This window comes from Drosophila simulans, chromosome 2R (assembly GCF_016746395.2).
Source record: "Drosophila simulans strain w501 chromosome 2R, Prin_Dsim_3.1, whole genome shotgun sequence".
Classification (NCBI taxonomy): domain Eukaryota; kingdom Metazoa; phylum Arthropoda; class Insecta; order Diptera; family Drosophilidae; genus Drosophila; species Drosophila simulans.
In genome coordinates, this window is record NC_052521.2 from 9438126 (window position 1) to 9454139 (window position 16014).

General features: G+C 44.2%; 4 protein-coding genes across 5 annotated transcripts; 2 read left to right on the top strand and 2 right to left on the bottom strand.

Annotated features, from left to right (window-relative positions):
- The first annotated feature begins 9043 nt into the window (after nucleotides 1–9043).
- Nucleotides 9044–9705, top strand: LOC27206162. The gene has a single exon (XM_016167867.3). The coding sequence runs from the start codon at nucleotides 9237–9239 to the stop codon at nucleotides 9534–9536; it is 300 nt and encodes a 99-aa protein (XP_016027085.1). The 5' UTR covers nucleotides 9044–9236; the 3' UTR covers nucleotides 9537–9705.
- Nucleotides 9706–9777: 72 nt separating this feature from the next.
- On the bottom strand, nucleotides 9778–10658 carry LOC6734092 (S-phase kinase-associated protein 1). Of its 2 annotated transcripts, none has more exons than XM_039292058.2 (2): nucleotides 10373–10658; nucleotides 9778–10317 (listed from the first exon to the last, which is right to left on the bottom strand). In XM_039292058.2, exon 2 carries the CDS (start codon nucleotides 10310–10312, stop codon nucleotides 9827–9829), a length of 486 nt encoding a protein of 161 aa, XP_039147992.1. In that variant the 5' UTR covers nucleotides 10313–10317; nucleotides 10373–10658; the 3' UTR covers nucleotides 9778–9826. The 2 variants fall into 2 exon arrangements, with proteins under 2 accessions (XP_039147992.1, XP_016027086.1); XM_016182272.3 differs by having other exon boundaries at nucleotides 9778–10314; nucleotides 10373–10654.
- A 312-nt stretch (nucleotides 10659–10970) lies between these two features.
- Nucleotides 10971–13762, top strand: LOC6734093 (SET and MYND domain-containing protein 4). Its single transcript, XM_016167868.2, has 3 exons — nucleotides 10971–11574; nucleotides 11649–12772; nucleotides 12914–13762. Exons 1-3 carry the CDS (start codon nucleotides 11311–11313, stop codon nucleotides 13245–13247), a joined length of 1722 nt encoding a protein of 573 aa, XP_016027088.1. The 5' UTR covers nucleotides 10971–11310; the 3' UTR covers nucleotides 13248–13762.
- Nucleotides 13611–15716, bottom strand: LOC27206886. Its single transcript, XM_016182663.3, has 2 exons — nucleotides 14769–15716; nucleotides 13611–14619 (listed from the first exon to the last, which is right to left on the bottom strand). The coding sequence occupies exons 1-2, from the start codon at nucleotides 15043–15045 to the stop codon at nucleotides 13775–13777; spliced, it is 1122 nt and encodes a 373-aa protein (XP_016027089.1). The 5' UTR covers nucleotides 15046–15716; the 3' UTR covers nucleotides 13611–13774.
- Between the last annotated feature and the right edge of the window lie 298 nt (nucleotides 15717–16014).

The window sequence follows — 16014 nt, forward strand, 5'->3', positions numbered from 1 at the left end:
ACCGCAGGACAAACAGTTTAATGCCAATCTGAAGTATGTGTTGGCCAATTCCGCACGCGCTGCAGTTAATCTTAGTGGGCGGTGGGCGGCTTCTCCAGTGTCCTTGCGCGCAAAAGTAGGCAACGCGCGTGTTTTTCCACCCGCCAGAGCGAAAACTAAGAATAGTTTTGCGTTCTCTATCTGTGCACAAACATAAATTTCACACTCGCATAAATTCCATTAAGAAAAATCAGCAAAGCGCGACAGGCATACACAATAAGGGAAAACCGCAGTGGGTGCGAAGTGGTGGGGTTGGGGAAAACTAGAAACATTTGACGCCCACGTCGACTTGGAATTTTCAGCTTTTCGTTTTCCTCATTTTTTTTCCCACTTTTTCGAAAGTGGAGCTGCTGCGTCAACTGTTTCTGGCCAAAGACAGCGGCGCTGTCATAAAACGAAACCTAATGGCGAGCGAGGGAGACGGAATCGCTTGGCGGGCTAGACAGAGATGGGGCGAGAGTGAGCCAGCTCAATAGACAAGCGTTGGTAGTACTCTTACAAGAATTTCGCCACTACAAATATTTGGAGTATGAAAACAACGACGGGCGGCAGCAATAACAGCGTACAACGCCCACGCGAAAAATCTCTACGACTCTCTGACTGCCAACTAGCCACTCTCACACACACATACCCCGCATATAGTGTGTGTGTGTCTCAATGAATGATTTTTCAAGCCCCAATCGGCCAACACCAACACTAACGCCAAGGAGCCAAGGACAAATCGAGTTTATTGCGGGTTGTGGGTTTTTTGGAGTTGGGGGTTCTGGGGCAACGACAATGGCGCGTAGGCGTTTGCCGCCAAAAATGCTGCCGGCAAATATGCAACCCCAGCCACAAAGGTCTCAACCCATTCGCTTGCTCCATTGTTCCATTCAGAGTAGATTGCAAGCCAGTCTTATACACATACATGTGTATATAGTATGTGGCTGAATGCACGGGGGTGCCATGATGTCAACTGCTCAGTTAGTGGGAATTTTAGCGGCCAGCAAGGCGCGTAAACTGTTTTAATAACCCACTTTGCATGGATTTCCCGGAAACCGAGGACACCTTCATTCATTAGGCATTTATACGATTTTGGTGAGATACACGCTCTACATAAGGGTATGACAGCTAACTTATACTGCTTAGAATTAAAAGTTTAGAAGGATATAAGAGAAGCTTATCTAATATAATTTAAAGGATTTTAATTCAAAGTAAAATAAACTATCTTATATATTTTACTATATTTATTACCTACAAATTAACGTAATACCCAAACATTTTTAGTACAACATATAGGCATAATTGCCGGTTTCAGCGATGTCATTTTGAAAGTGCCTTATATAATCATAGTGCGGCGAAAGTTGTTGGCTGTGGAAACATCGTTAATTGAAGGCATTACCAGCGCACTGTGCAGGTATGACAATTCCGGTTGATTGCTTGTGAGTTTTAGTGTTACGCAAATATTTATAATTACAGCTGGACGCCGCAGGTTTCATTTGGGCATTTGCATATTTAAGCCGAAGCAGCATTAAGTTCCATTGAAATCTACCCCTGTAATTTAAGCAGCGATGGCTAATTGTTGTATCGTTTTCTATAAGCAGACGAATTCAACTTGTCTACTTTTGCAAATTAATCGATACTTCTATCGGTTAGGTCATTAGTGTGTTAATTATTTCGAAGAATAAACTATGAATACCTTAGTTATAGCTTCAGGATTATAGTGAACTATATATTAGATTAAATTATACAGCTACACAACTTTCCATGCAATGTATCTATGCACATCTGCATAATATTCATCTGCATCCACTGATATATGCATGCACCTGTTCAGTTCAATGCGCTAATTGCTGAACTTGCAACAAAGGTGTCCTGCCGTTGAATGTGTGCGTGCGATTTTTGAGTTCGCCATGTTGCCATGCCAAAATGCGCTTTTTTGCTGACTGTACTCGAAAAATTTGTGCTCAGCTCTTGGATGTTGGCCAAAAGTGTAGATGCATTTGTATCTGTATCCGTATCCGTATCTGTGCCTGTGTATCTGTATCTTAGTGTGCGTGTGCGCCAAAGAACACAACGTTGACAATGGAAAGTCGCAAGCAAAGGAGCGGAATGTGGCTTCCGTTTGTGCGGAAGTCGTCGCCATCTTCTTGCGTTCGGTCATCCTGCGCCCACTCGTTGGAAGCAGCCGCCTGCTCCTCGCAGATGTCGTCCTAAAAATCACGGAAGCGGGCGGAGGGCAGAAATTATGGCGGCATTTGCCACAAATCGTGCGTGTAAAGTGATGTCATGGCCCGGCGTCGAAAGTCCAAGTGCATGCGTCAGCATTTGCGTATGATGCAATAGTTGTTGTTTGATGCCCCCAAAAAAAACAGATGCACAGCCACCTGCCCGGGCAAGCCAACTGGCGATGATGACGATGCCTGGACATTCCTCATATATTCGCATATTTCCGCATAAAGCATCAAGAGATTGGCTAAAATGGCACGGGAAGGGCGGCAAATGCAGACAGGCCGCGGGAGGAGAAAGTGTAAAGTGGAGAGGAGAAAGAAGAAAGTGGAAAGTAAGGGAAAGCAACAGTCGCCGCCTTCGTTTACTGTTCTCATTGCAATAAACTTGAGCACTTTGTGCCGTCTTGTCATGAATATTTGAACAACGCAAAACGGTGGGGCTTTCCAACCACCCAACATCCCCGCCCAACTCTTGGCCATTTTTTTGTATTTTTGTCAACAACCTGTGTTGGTCCTGTTTCTGTTTTTGTTTTTGTTTTTACTGCTTGTTGTTTATGCGACTCCCTTGGCTATTTATAATTTAGCAGAGAAGAGCATTTTCGGTAATTAATTTTGTCAAGTAAATGTTTGCACATTCAAATGTCTCGCTCTCAAGGCCAGTTCATAGAAAAAATCGGATTCATTTTGTTTTTGAAAATATTGACACGTTTCGAAAGAGCACCACATGTGCAGGTGGTGCCCGTAAAATAGGATAAATACTTAGTACATTACAGATGCAATTCTTCCAGAGGAGCAGAGGGCGAATCTTCTCGACATGGCACATCCACCCGCGCAGTATTTTATATAAGTACATATCAGACATATTGGGTTTTCCATTAGCATGAAAAGCTTTCTGGAAAACAAGGAAAACACGTGGGTACCACCTCGATTTCTCAATTCTTTCCATTCCACTTTTGCATACCCTACGCGCGTTTGAATCTCTTCTGTTTCAGCGTATACGCAATATTATGTTAGGCAAAAAAAAAAAAAAAAACAGGGGCGACATTTCACCGTCTCCGCCTTAAGGGCACACAAATATTTATATGTGTTTATACAAATAAATATTCGCATTCTGTTTATTGAACCAAATAAAAAGGTTGACAAGTCGGGCGGCGTCAACGAGGGCACAACAAAGGCGGTCCCACATGGCGTATGAAATGCTCGGGCAAACTCAATTAGCAAGTGCCAGGAGTGCGAGCGCTAAACTTTTTCCCCTTGATCCCGAATAAATGGAAGTTGCCAAAGTTATTTAACGCATTAATTTGATATACGTCAAAAACGGAGTTTTTTTGACCGGCTTGCTGTGTGAATAACCTGGCCACACTATCAAACTGCTAGAAGTTTTTCTTTTTTGCCCCGAAAATAAAGATTTTTAAAGCACACATTCGCATTTCCTTGGCGATTTAATGGAGGCATCATCGTTACCATCACCGCGGTATATAGCCCAACCGAACCCAAACCCAAACCCATCTTATCTCATCCCATTTAATTTAATCTCGTCTTGTCAGCGAAGCGTACAGCATGCAGCCCACTTTTCGTCTGCTTTCCACTAAATAAATCCGCTTTCACTGCGGCCATGGCTTCTACGCGAATGTGGATTTTTACGCTCACTTTTATGCGGCCGCGTGGCATAGCAAAGTATAGCATATAGCATACTTCTCAGCGCGGCCGCCATAAATCAACGCTGGTAAATCAAAGCGCGAAACCAAACTGACATGCATTACGTATTTATGTATATCTGGGCGAGAGCGGGCTAAAAGGCGGCGTGTCAAGGGCCATGCAGTATGCAAAACATTTAGATATTTATATGAGCATATATATGAGCATGCCACCATATGCATATATACATATATAGGTCCCAGTAAGTGTTTGCTGGATGTCCTTTGGGTGCTCTTGGTCCTGGCTTCGCTGGGCCCCCTTTTTTTATGGCTTTCCAGATGCGAGTTGAGCACAGGCGACGGCTTTAAAATGCAATAAATGCTGAAATGCTGAAATGCTAAAATGCTGAAAATGGCGGCAGATATACATACTTATACATTTTCCGATAAATGCTCGCCGCGGTCAATGGGTTAAGTGCTCCAGACACGCGGTTAACCACACCAACCAGATATGTGCTGAACCCAACCGAACTGAGCTGAACTTTGGATCATCATGCACAGCAACGCTTTTACGCTCACCTTGTCTAAGCTATTCCGCATCGCCACCCGCTGATGCACATCGTCAATTTTTAACGAGCGTGTTGTACGTGACCTCCGCCAACTCCTCCTCCAACTCCCTTGCTCCCCGGTGAGGTGACGTCATTGAGGATTCAAAGTCGCCGACCGGCAAATGTCATATCAATAGATGGGTTCTGGGGTTTTTAGCCCGCCCGCTCCAACCTTTGAAGCACGCGAACGCCATTTGGAGGCACATGGTTTACTCCGATCGGGTCGTGACCCCATAAGACAACTGCCCATAACTCAAACCTTAAAGCGATTATATATTTATATATAAATATAAATATATATTCTTTGTAATAAATACGTTTTCTTTTTAAAAGCCTATGTATTCAGTTTATAGCTAAAGCAAAGTATTTTTTATGATACATGTTTTTAACAAGAGTTTACATTTCGTTTTTAAATAATTTGTATATATGAAATAATCGTGAATAATCGTAAGATTAAGGCATAGTTTAAGCAAATCGAGAATAACTCCTATATAAAAACTACTATTGTTTCAAATGTATCTTTTTGACGTTTCTTTAGCTTCAAACTGAACCGTTAAGCGGATGTCCAAGGGATCTTCAACTTTCACAGCGCAATAAGCGTGAATATTTGTTCGTACATAAACGATATTTGCGTACGTTTTTTTTTTGTTGGGGGAACTGCGATTGCTTTGTGCTTCTTCTTTGGCTTTGTGCGGGAAAACGAGTGTCGACGACATCGTTTGTCGGGCAAATTGAAATTTTATTATAGTCAGCTTATGTGTGCCGTACAATAAATTCTCATTTTGTATAACCAAACAACAACGGGCCCAACAACATCGAGATTAAGTTGGAGAAAGCCAGGTGGGGGCAAGTCAGGTGCGTCAGATGGGCAGGTGCGTCAGGTGAGCTGGTGAGCTGGTGGCTTGATTGAATTGACACGACGGAGCAGAGCGGTGGAGTGGAGGCCACATGGCATCCCTCACTTGGAGCCGAAGCTCAAGGAAACTACTCCACCGCCGACTCACCTTTGATATTTCAATATTTCCGGCGGGGATAAAGAGTGGCAGCTTAAAATTGAATGAAAATACTGAAAATATTAAAATGTGAAGTGAAATAAGGAAAAAAGGAAAGTGTAAAAATAATATACATAAATGATTCCCGTTGACTGCGCAATTTCATTTATTTGTGAGTAATTTCATTCAGCCCATAATTTCATAACGCGCTGACATTTAAGCGCGGATAAAGGCCTTTTTGGATCTCTGGTCAAATGATTCGGGTGGATCCATTAAGCATACACAAAGGCGCGTCGGAGCCCAAAAGGATACACTCGTATCCTTTGGGCCTGTGGCCCTTTTGTTTGTTCTTGGGCTTCTTGTTATTTTCCTATGCCCGCCAGCCATTCTTTATTTCTTCGCCCATTTTTCCCCGCCGTCTGCCAGGCGAAAACTTTGCTTTGGCCCTCGAATATTTTCGAGTGGCTCCTTACGGCCACTTCCTGTGGGAGAACCCTTTCCACCTGTTGCTTCCCGCCACCTCAAGTTGAAGCTCTACGCCCGGGACGCAAAGCAATTTTATGCGCGTTTTTTCGGCGTGCTCATTAATTAAAAACAAGTTGACTATGTCAAATGACTTTGCCCTCGGCAAGCAACAGACTCGGATACTCAGATACTTGGATACTTGGATACTCGGCACTCGAGAGTCTTCCGTCGCGAAAAGGTCAGCTCTGAGTTGCTAAAGATGTGGCTGCCGGATCCGATGCACTTTACAGGTGACACGTGTCGCTCTCCCAGGTGAAGTGGGCCAAAATGGGTAGCAAAGTGCAAGAGCACTGCAGAAAATTGTGGCAATACTGCAAAGGAATAGCTTTGTATTTGAACACTGGACAGCCCCATCAATATAATACTATATATTATATATTATATAATATAATATATATATAATATTATACCCCATACGCAGTTATCCAGTATATCATATGAATCTTAACCGACAACTTTTGGGGTTCTTGCTCAGTGTACTGCACTGCAGATGGAGAAACAAGGAAAGGTGTCAACGGAATGTAGTGTTCCCGATGAAAATGGCAATGGTGAGGCTGGCATATGCACACACCCACAGATTAAATCTGTTCGGGAACTCCGTGTGCTTTAAATATTAAATATTAAGGGATTTCTAGGAATTTGTCAAGCATAAAGCTGCCGAGCTTCCAGAGCGGGTCAAAATGAGGTGGAAGCGAAAGCGGGCGTTCGTTGATGGGTGGAATAGCAAATGAAAGGAACCGGAAACGCTCAGCCAGAAGTCGAACGAGCAACAGGAAGTGCCGGCGAAACAAACAAGCAAACAAACAAACAGACAGACAGACAAAGAGGCAAACACACGTGGACAACAGAAGACAACACTTTTATGAAGCCAGCAACAAAAGCAAAAGAAATAATAACAAGCTGGCCATAGCAGATTGTGGCCATGCTTCCCCGTCGCAGTCGGAATGAAATATTTTGTATATCGTACACACTATTCTGCGCTTTGTCGTTCACAGAAACAAGGCGTGACACAGTTGTTGCACTTACAACACCCTCGGACACACAGAATCAGACCAACTGGCTTGGGCCAGCAAACGGAGATGACTACTTGGATGCTTTCTCAGAAAATCCAAAGAGGTCTAGTAGACTCAAAGGACACACAAATCTCAACAGATTGTGGTTACCGCTTTAAAATGGGACAACAATTTCCAGTTCTTTCCAATCAAAGAATCTAACGGTGTCTATGAACATATGTATTACGGAGTTTGAAGATGGAATGTAATTATCTCTTTCGTTATATAAGTGAAGTTCTTCTAAAGACGTGCGATTTTAACACATTTTTAAAAGATCTCAAGCTTGCGCACAGCGTTTAAGCTTCTTGATCTTTCCAAAATTCAAGATTAAAACTAACGGCTTATCTTGCATACTTTACTCCAGGGTGACCTCCATTATCCAGTGCTGTTAATCAACGTATTAGCTGTCTTTCCAACTTGGAACTGTGCAACCCAATGAATTATATAGTGCGTTGGCATCACTGTCACCACATGGTCACATGGTCGTGAGGTCGTGCCTTATTTATAGACCCAGAGCCCGTGCTCCTGGGCTTTGTGTCAAAGTCAGCCTGTCAGTTGCATCAAGTCGAGTTCAGTTCCCTGAAGTTTCGTTTCTAGTCCAGAGTGCAGTTGCAGCCCAGTTGGACATCTGTTTGCACTTTCCGCCCACGTCCTTTGTCCAGTGTCCACTTTTCCATATAGTTGCATGGCAAAGAGCATGGCTAATAACAGGTTGACAGAAAGAACAGTGAAAATGAATTTTTGGTGAAATCGCCATGATCTCAAGTATTTTGGGTCGAGCTGCTCTCATGGTTTCACACCCACTGTCTGTAAGGAATAAGTACATAATTATATACATACTTTGCGCCATTTATTCACATTTATAAGCTGGTGGGTGGGCGATTTGACTGCTATTTAATTTTAAATTTGCCCGCAAATAGTAGGTGCAGTACGTTGAACCGAATGAGCTCTAAGAAAAAAAATCGTGATTGTATTCCTTTTCATTTTTGAAGCATCAGTTTCAGGTATCGTTTTGCACGGCAGCCATTCCCTGGAGAATCCCTGGGATTTAACAAATTTTCAGACAGTTCAATGCACAGCGCCGAAGTTGAAAGGTCGCCATTTCAATTTATAGCCAGGTTCTTTTTAAGACACTGGCTTTCCTAACCCGAGAAAGGAATCATCAGTGCGACATAGCAGTTTGTCTTAATAATCCGATTTTAATGGAAGTTATCCAGAGAACAAACCACAATTTGCAAAAACACCTATACTGCATACATTATTGTTTAAGCAGCATTTTATTTTTGACATTATTTGCACTAATTAGCTGCGCGGTTGCAACCACATGCTGCTGAATTCAAAAACTTTCATACATTTGTTCAAACGCTTTTGCTACAGCATTTATACAGCATTGATACAGCATTTATTATTGCGGTTTATTTTAGAACATATTTAAATATTGAAACGGACAAGTTATTTTTAGAATATTTTTGACTTCCCGCCGATGCAATTTTGCATTAAGCAAAATGTTTTGCATATTTACTAAAAAGAATTATGTATTTTTCTGTTTTCTTGGCTATAATTCATTTTTGTATTAGAAAATTAAAATTTTTTTTAATTTTGTATTAGAGACTATCACATACCTTACCTTTTACATATAAAAACAGTTGCCTTTAGATTTAATCTTTGTCGCGGAACAGTTTGGGGCTATCGATAGTTAGCCAAGTTCCAATTTAGAGCCGCTAGAAGTTCGAGATATTTGGGTTAGGACCTCAATGTCTATGTTATTTGCGCTCACTAAATCTGTTAAAACCAAGCTTATTTTTGACAGATCGATTTACTCCGTTTTAATCTCAATCTTAATCTCAACCCTCTAGAATCTATTGTTACTGAGATCGCGACATTCATAAGGACGTACACACAGAATCAAGAATATATATACTTTATATGGTCGGAAACGCTTCCATCTGCCTGATAAATACTTTTCAACGAATCTAGTATCCCTTTTACTCTACGAGTAACGGGTATAATAATTGTATCCATTTCTCATACCTCGATGTTTTGAAAACATGCAGTGCTGCCACTACGATCGAAATGCGGTCACACTAGACAGCTGATTTTCGCAACTGGAAGATTTGTTTTGTTGGCAAATGTTCCATTTGCCGGCTTATCCAGCACATACAACAGTCTCAACATGAAGGAAAGCTGCATTAGCGCCAACGGACGGGAGCAGCTCGGCTGGGAACATGGCGAACGATGCGGCACGCTGTTCCTTGAATGTGTCTACAGGAACTCGTCCATGTACTCCGTTGTGGGCGATCTGATCGCATACGTGCTGCTCCTGGGGGCTACGTTCTACGCAATAGCTTTCGGCTTCCGACTGTTGATGTCCTGCGCACGAGTCGTCTTCAAAGTGGTTATCGCCTTCCTCGTCTTCCGATTGCTGCTAAGTTTGGGCACCGTCGACCGCACATCTGTTAGTTATTCCGAATGAAGTGAGCAATCTGGTGGATGCCATCGTGAGCGCGCTCATGGAGGTCGCCACTACATTAACTAAATCATATGTAAATTCCAAATTAAAGAATACTGTAAATAACATTAAACGTTTTGTTAAATATGTTCACATGAAAGAGAACTTGCCAGCATTAAAGCATAATATTTTATTTAATTAACCCAAAAGAACAATTGCTGACGCTTTTAACATGATCAGCTAACTATCTTAATTGAAACGTTGATTAAACAAAAAATTTAAGCTTTAATTTCGTCATGGTAAGGTGATGGTATTCATTTATCCTCACACCACTCGTTCTCCTTGCGGACCTGTTCCTCCTCCTGTGGCAGAAAGTCATTCTGGATGGCGAAGGTGTCGCGAATTTCCTGCGGCGACTTGCCCTTGATCATATTGGCCACCGTCTTGCAGGTGACGTCGAGCAGACCCTGGATATTCAGGTAGTTGGCCGCGAGGATCAGTTCGAACAGCGTGCCCTGGTCCACTTTGAGAAAGTCAGCGTCCCAAGATGAGATGTCATCCGTGCGCTTCTCCTTGTTCTCAACCTCCTCGGTAACCACGGGATCGTCCTTGTGGTAGGTGGCCCAGTGGAGCACTTTCTTCAAGATCAGCGAGTTGACATTCGGCAAAGGAAGAACACTGTTGTCGCTCTCATCGCCCATATCCTCTATTGCAATGCGAATCGTTTCCGAGCACTTGGCGATCTCCTGATCCGTGTCGAAGATCTCCTTGTCCGCAGACTCCAGCCGAATGATGGGCATCTCTGCAAACAATTTTTTCTATTTACTTATATCTATATTTTTAATTTTACTCGTACACACCTCTAGCTGATTTTGATCCCAAGATTTGATACGAAATCGGTTTGATTTATTTGCAGACGCAGCCAAACAAAATTTTTAGACACAACACGATGTCACTTAGCTGTGGCCTACTGGCTAAAAATAATATTCGCTTGCCTTCAACTTGAACCGGACTAGTGCGGCGGCCGCCTGAAAACAGGGCGTTTTTTAAATAAACAACTTGGCTGCCAATAGTTTCCCGGATTTTTAGAAAACTTAGAATGGCGTACGAATTGAAGAGGAAATTCAGTAAGGAAACGGCCGCCAGTGTGCACATATTCGGAACGGGTTTTAAAGATGGCGCCTATTACGATTTAAGGTGTGGAGACACTGTGACAACTAGCGGTAAGCAAAAGCTCAGTTATATTTTTTTTTAATTATAATTTATATATTCATGCACTATGCAAGAGTGCTAAAGGTTGTATCATTTAAACAGAAACCTATCAAATTCTGACCTTATTGTTAGTTGTTATCCTGTTTTCATTTAATGAATTTCAAATTTAAAATATTTTTGTAAGCAATTTTAAGCTGGGGCAAGGGTTTGTGTCGCGGCTAGTGTAAGCAGTCAACTTGCGGTATTTTTTAGTACATTTCACTCCATTCTGGGTTATATATTCGCAGGCTATACTCCACACTGCTTCCAGCGGATTGTCCAAAAAATAACATTAAAATAGCCGTGTGCATAATTACAATATTTTCGAATATAAATCGCCCGTGAATTCGCTAATTAGCGGTCAGCACTTGCGCCAGCTAAAGAAATCGCGGCACCGGTAGTGGGCCAAACGAAGCTTTTTTCCGGCTGAAAAAAACAGGCGGCGGCGTCGACACGCGGACCGGACCAAAGGATCCGAAGCTATCCGATCAGGTTCAATCCGATCCGGAGAAATTTCCAGGACTTCCGAAACTACCCCGCACAAGAGATGAACGTGTACGACGTGTTCGAAGATCTGATAAAGAAGCTGCAGGACTGGAAGCTGATCGGCATCATATCCGGCAAGTTCAACGAGCTGAAAGAGAACCATCGCAAGGTTGACTTCGTGATGCGCGCTCTTATTGACTTCAAGTACATTGAAAAGATATTCCTGAATGTAACGCTCCGGGAGGACAAGTGCAACAAGCGGAGCGTGGAGTTCCGTATGCTGGGCAACGAGCAGTTCTCGCTCAAGAATAGGAATTACTTCAAGGTAATCATTGCCCCCTCAATCGCCAAACCCTTCCCAGTCTCTAGTCTCTAGCTAATCCCTGCGACTCGTTTCAGGCTCTAGAGCTGTACAACAAAAGCATCTGCTATGCCGAACCGAACTCGGAGCACCTGTCCATCGGTTATGCTAATCGGTCGGCGGTACTATTCGAGTGGAAGCGCTACCGGCAATGCCTGGACAATATCGAGCTGGCAAGGCAGGCCAACTATCCGGCGAGACTGAGCCACAAGCTGGACAAGCGGGAAAGGGACTGCCAACAGCTACTCGATCAGCAACCGCCGGATGTGGTGCCCTATGAGTTTAAGCTCAGTTTCGAACCGCATGCCCAGGTGCCCTTCATCGCCGACTGTTTGGAGTTGCGCGAAACATCCGCCGAGGGTCGCTTTGTGGTGACCAATCGGGATTTGGTCGTCGGGGATCTTGTGTGCGTGGAGGAGCCCTTCTGCTCCACACTGTTGACGCCCATGCGATACATTCGGTGTGCCACCTGCAAGCGGGAGAACTACCTGACCCTCATACCCTGCGACAGCTGCTGTTCCACGATGTTCTGCTCCGAGGAGTGCAAGTCGATTGCCATGCAAACCTATCACCGCTTCGAGTGTCCCATAATTGACCTTCTGAACCGTATGTTCAACAAGATCCACTGTATCGCCCTGCGCACCACACTGGTCGCGCTGAATATCTTTCCCAGCATTGAGGAGCTAATTGACTTCTGTGAGCAGGAGCAGAACCAGGGCAAGTGCGCCTTTGACCTCGACTACAACGAGCTGACGCCGGAGGAGCACTACCGGGCCATCCATGGACTGGTGACGAACCAGCACCTGCGCTCCGTCTCTGATCTCTTCCAGCGCTCCGTGGTCTGTGCTGTGCTCAAGCACTTTATAATCGAATACACACCGGTCAAGGAATATGTGGGCGGCGAAGAAGGCGTGAACTTCTTCACGGACCTCCTGTTCCGACATCTGCAGACATCTCCCTCGAATATGCATGGCATCGACCTGGTCGAGCAGGTTAACGAGACCAAGGACGACCAGACGCACTCGTCTGGGGCATACGCCTTCCTCTCGCTCTTAAATCACTCTTGTTCGCCGAATACTGTAAGGATATACGAGGGCACCAAGGCGTACATGTTCATCCTGCGGCCTATTAAGGCGGGAAATGTGCTCTACGACAACTACGGGTAAGTAGTAACCAAAGCATTCTGAGCACACCAAAATGCAGTTAGGACTATCCATAAGTACACTTCAGTTCAAGTTAATAGGGGTCCAAGTCACTGCAGCTCTCTCCAAATACTAAAACTAATGGATATCCAACATTTCAGTGCTCACTTCGTAATCAGCAGCAAGGAGCAGCGTTTGAAAAGGCTGTCATTGCAGTACCGCTTCGACTGCAAATGCGAGGCCTGCGAGCTGAACTACCCTATGTTCGGAATGATGCCGCACAAGCCGACGGTGCCATCGGTGACCGATGACACGGAAGTGGCACTGAGCTCCTACAACTATGATTTCGCGGTGAGCAACTATCGAAAGTACTGCGACTTCCTCACGCAATACGGTGACGCCTATCCGTGCGAGCAGATTAGCTCCGCTGAGGAGTGCCTAAAGATGGCCCTGCATATCATGGCGGACGCAGTGCCGCTCAAGGCCAAGATGTAATCGGATCCTGCCGCTGAAAAACCAACCAACCCACACAACCAACACGGACGAACTTTTCCTTTGCTAACTTTGACTGGAGACAGCGTATTAAAAGCGAGACACACAAATCGAGGAGAGTAATTGATTATACATACATGTTGTTGCCATAAGTCTGTAGCGCAGGCAGCAGCGCGATGGGAGGGAGCATGCCCTTAACTTTTATATTTGTAATTGTACATTTTCGACCTTTGATTATATTTTACCGCACACCACACCTACACAAAGCCCACCACACCCGCACAACGCCCACCACACCAACGCAGCGCCCACCACACCCACACAACGTCCACAACGCACACCAAACATTTCACAACAATTTGCAAGTTGAATATTCTAAAGTTGATTTATTTTTTGATCACAACAATGTCTTCGATGAAAACAAACAAACAAACAAAGAATAACTATGCAACCTACGTCGTTTTTATAATTATTTTACAAAAACCAACTGAAGCTGAAATAAATATTTTCAAAACGAAGTGACTTTGGCTTCAAGGCATTTTGCTGTACAAGTCCAGCAGGTTCTGGTTCAGCAAGGATCCTCCCCGCGACATGGTCGTCGCCATCTTTTCCGAGGATGATGCCGATGTCGTAGGCTGCAGCTGGACAAACTCGCAGCCAGAGGAGCTGGCCGCTGTGTCATTGAAGAGCACATTGCCGAAAGCCTGCTCGAACTGCTGCTGGAACTGGCGGGCATTGATGGGCTGCAGATCCTCGCTTTGCGGCGGATTTATGTTCAGCTGAGCTGCCAGTTGGTCCATGCTGTTGGGCTCTCGCTGTTGGCGCTCCCGCTGCTCGGCACTCTTCGCATAGATATTATCGCCGGCTGACTCAACGTATTCCGCGTAGTAATCCTGATCCACGTCCCTGATGAAACTACCGTCCATGGCCTGAAAGCCCATGCGAATCAGAAGCGATATCTTTGTGTTAAAGCACTGCAGCCAGGCCCGATTCGTCTGGTAGATGGACAGCTGCGCATCCTCACCGCTGGCATTCCAAAAGTCCAGCAGCGTGTTCTTCGTGAAGTCAATCAGCATGTGCCGTTTGGCATCCGGATACAACCTGTTGATCGCCTCCAAGTGCCGAAAAGTAATCTCCAGCAGGTGGTGCTGATGGCGGGAAACGAACAGCTGCCACTTGTAGACCATGGTCATCAGATTCCACAGCTTGGACATAGACTGCTCGTCGAGTCGCATCAGGGAGCAGGTGGCAATGTCGTTCAGCATAAACTTGCAGTGCTCGGCGGTCAAAAGCTGCGCACTGTTGTGTTTCGATCCGTTTAGGAGCGAGTCTATAAACTTTGGTTCCAGCAGCACAGAAGTCACATCGTGGATAACTGAAGGAAGATATATATAGTATCTTATAAACCTTTTTATTTGAATTAAAGCATATAGCTCTGTAGAAGGCTCCAGACTCGAACTTTAACCTTTACCAAAGTTTGCAAGGACGACTCTAAGTTCACATTTTTTTAGAGGGATTTCTTACCCTGAACCGACTTGTCCTGAGCAATCTGCTGCGCCTTCAGCCGCTGATCGATCACGTAGAGCATCTCGCAACCGAGATTTACCAGGATGAAGACATTGGCCCGGGGATTCGACAGCTGGTGCGGACTGAAGTTGGCCATCGTTTGACGGGCTACTCGATGGCACGGGTGGCGATTGCGAACTAAACTGGAAAACCGATGACTTCGTGGAGCACGCAAGGCTCGGAACCCAAAACCGTTATTGGATTTTCGGTTTCCGTGCGGACTACCGGCCCCCATTTACACGGAAAAAAATTCGTAATCCTTTCGTATGACATCGGTTATAAAGAGCTAATAAGTAATCTTACTTAATTTTTTGAGAAACCAATAAGAAAACTAATGTATATGAGTATATTTTAAAAGGCCTTTGGTCATAAATATACAATATAAGTTGACCTTTACCATGTATCCTATGGGGTTTTTTCCAGTGTACTTTCGCATTTGATGGCTTTATGAGAACCTCGGCAACGTCTTTCAGTGCAAACAATAACGAAAGTCAGTCCGTGGCGACAGGACAGGCCGTGTATAATTATGGCAGCCATGGTGGGAAGGACGAACCGCCACCAGGACCGGGCAATAAATTTTATTGATTTGTAAATTTCCATTTCAAGCGCAGGGCAATGGCAATTAGCCTGGAAATTATGGCAGCAGGTTGAAAAGTTAAAGCGCTTACCATATTATAGTTATGTCCATCACAGCAGGATGGAACGCTCCCACGACCAGCAGACCTGTCTGCTAATTCGATGACCGGGTGGAGTGGTTGGTGGTTGATGGTTGGTGAGGTCTACCACCAGTTCCAGTGCGCGAATGGGAGGCAAGCACCTGCAGCGAAGGTCGTCCGGAAAGGATGCCGGAAATTGCGTGATTCCCATACCACAAAAGCTACACTGATTACCATAATGAAGGTGGTATTGAAATTTACTACATAGCAATTGGAAAAAGATCGTCAATTTAATAGTATCCACTAGCAAGATATTTACATATATTGAGTAATTGAGTAAGATATTAGAATCCTGAAGATTTCAATGCATAAATTTTCAAAACAAGAACTATCGAAAATACCGAATTGAATTCGTATCCTAGAAAGGCGTTAAAAACAATTAAAAATTTGTATGGTTAGGTATTTATGATATGAGAAATAGGACAAATAGATTCGATACTCAAAAATTGCCGCCCCTTTTTTGAAAACAGAACCTATCGATATACAGA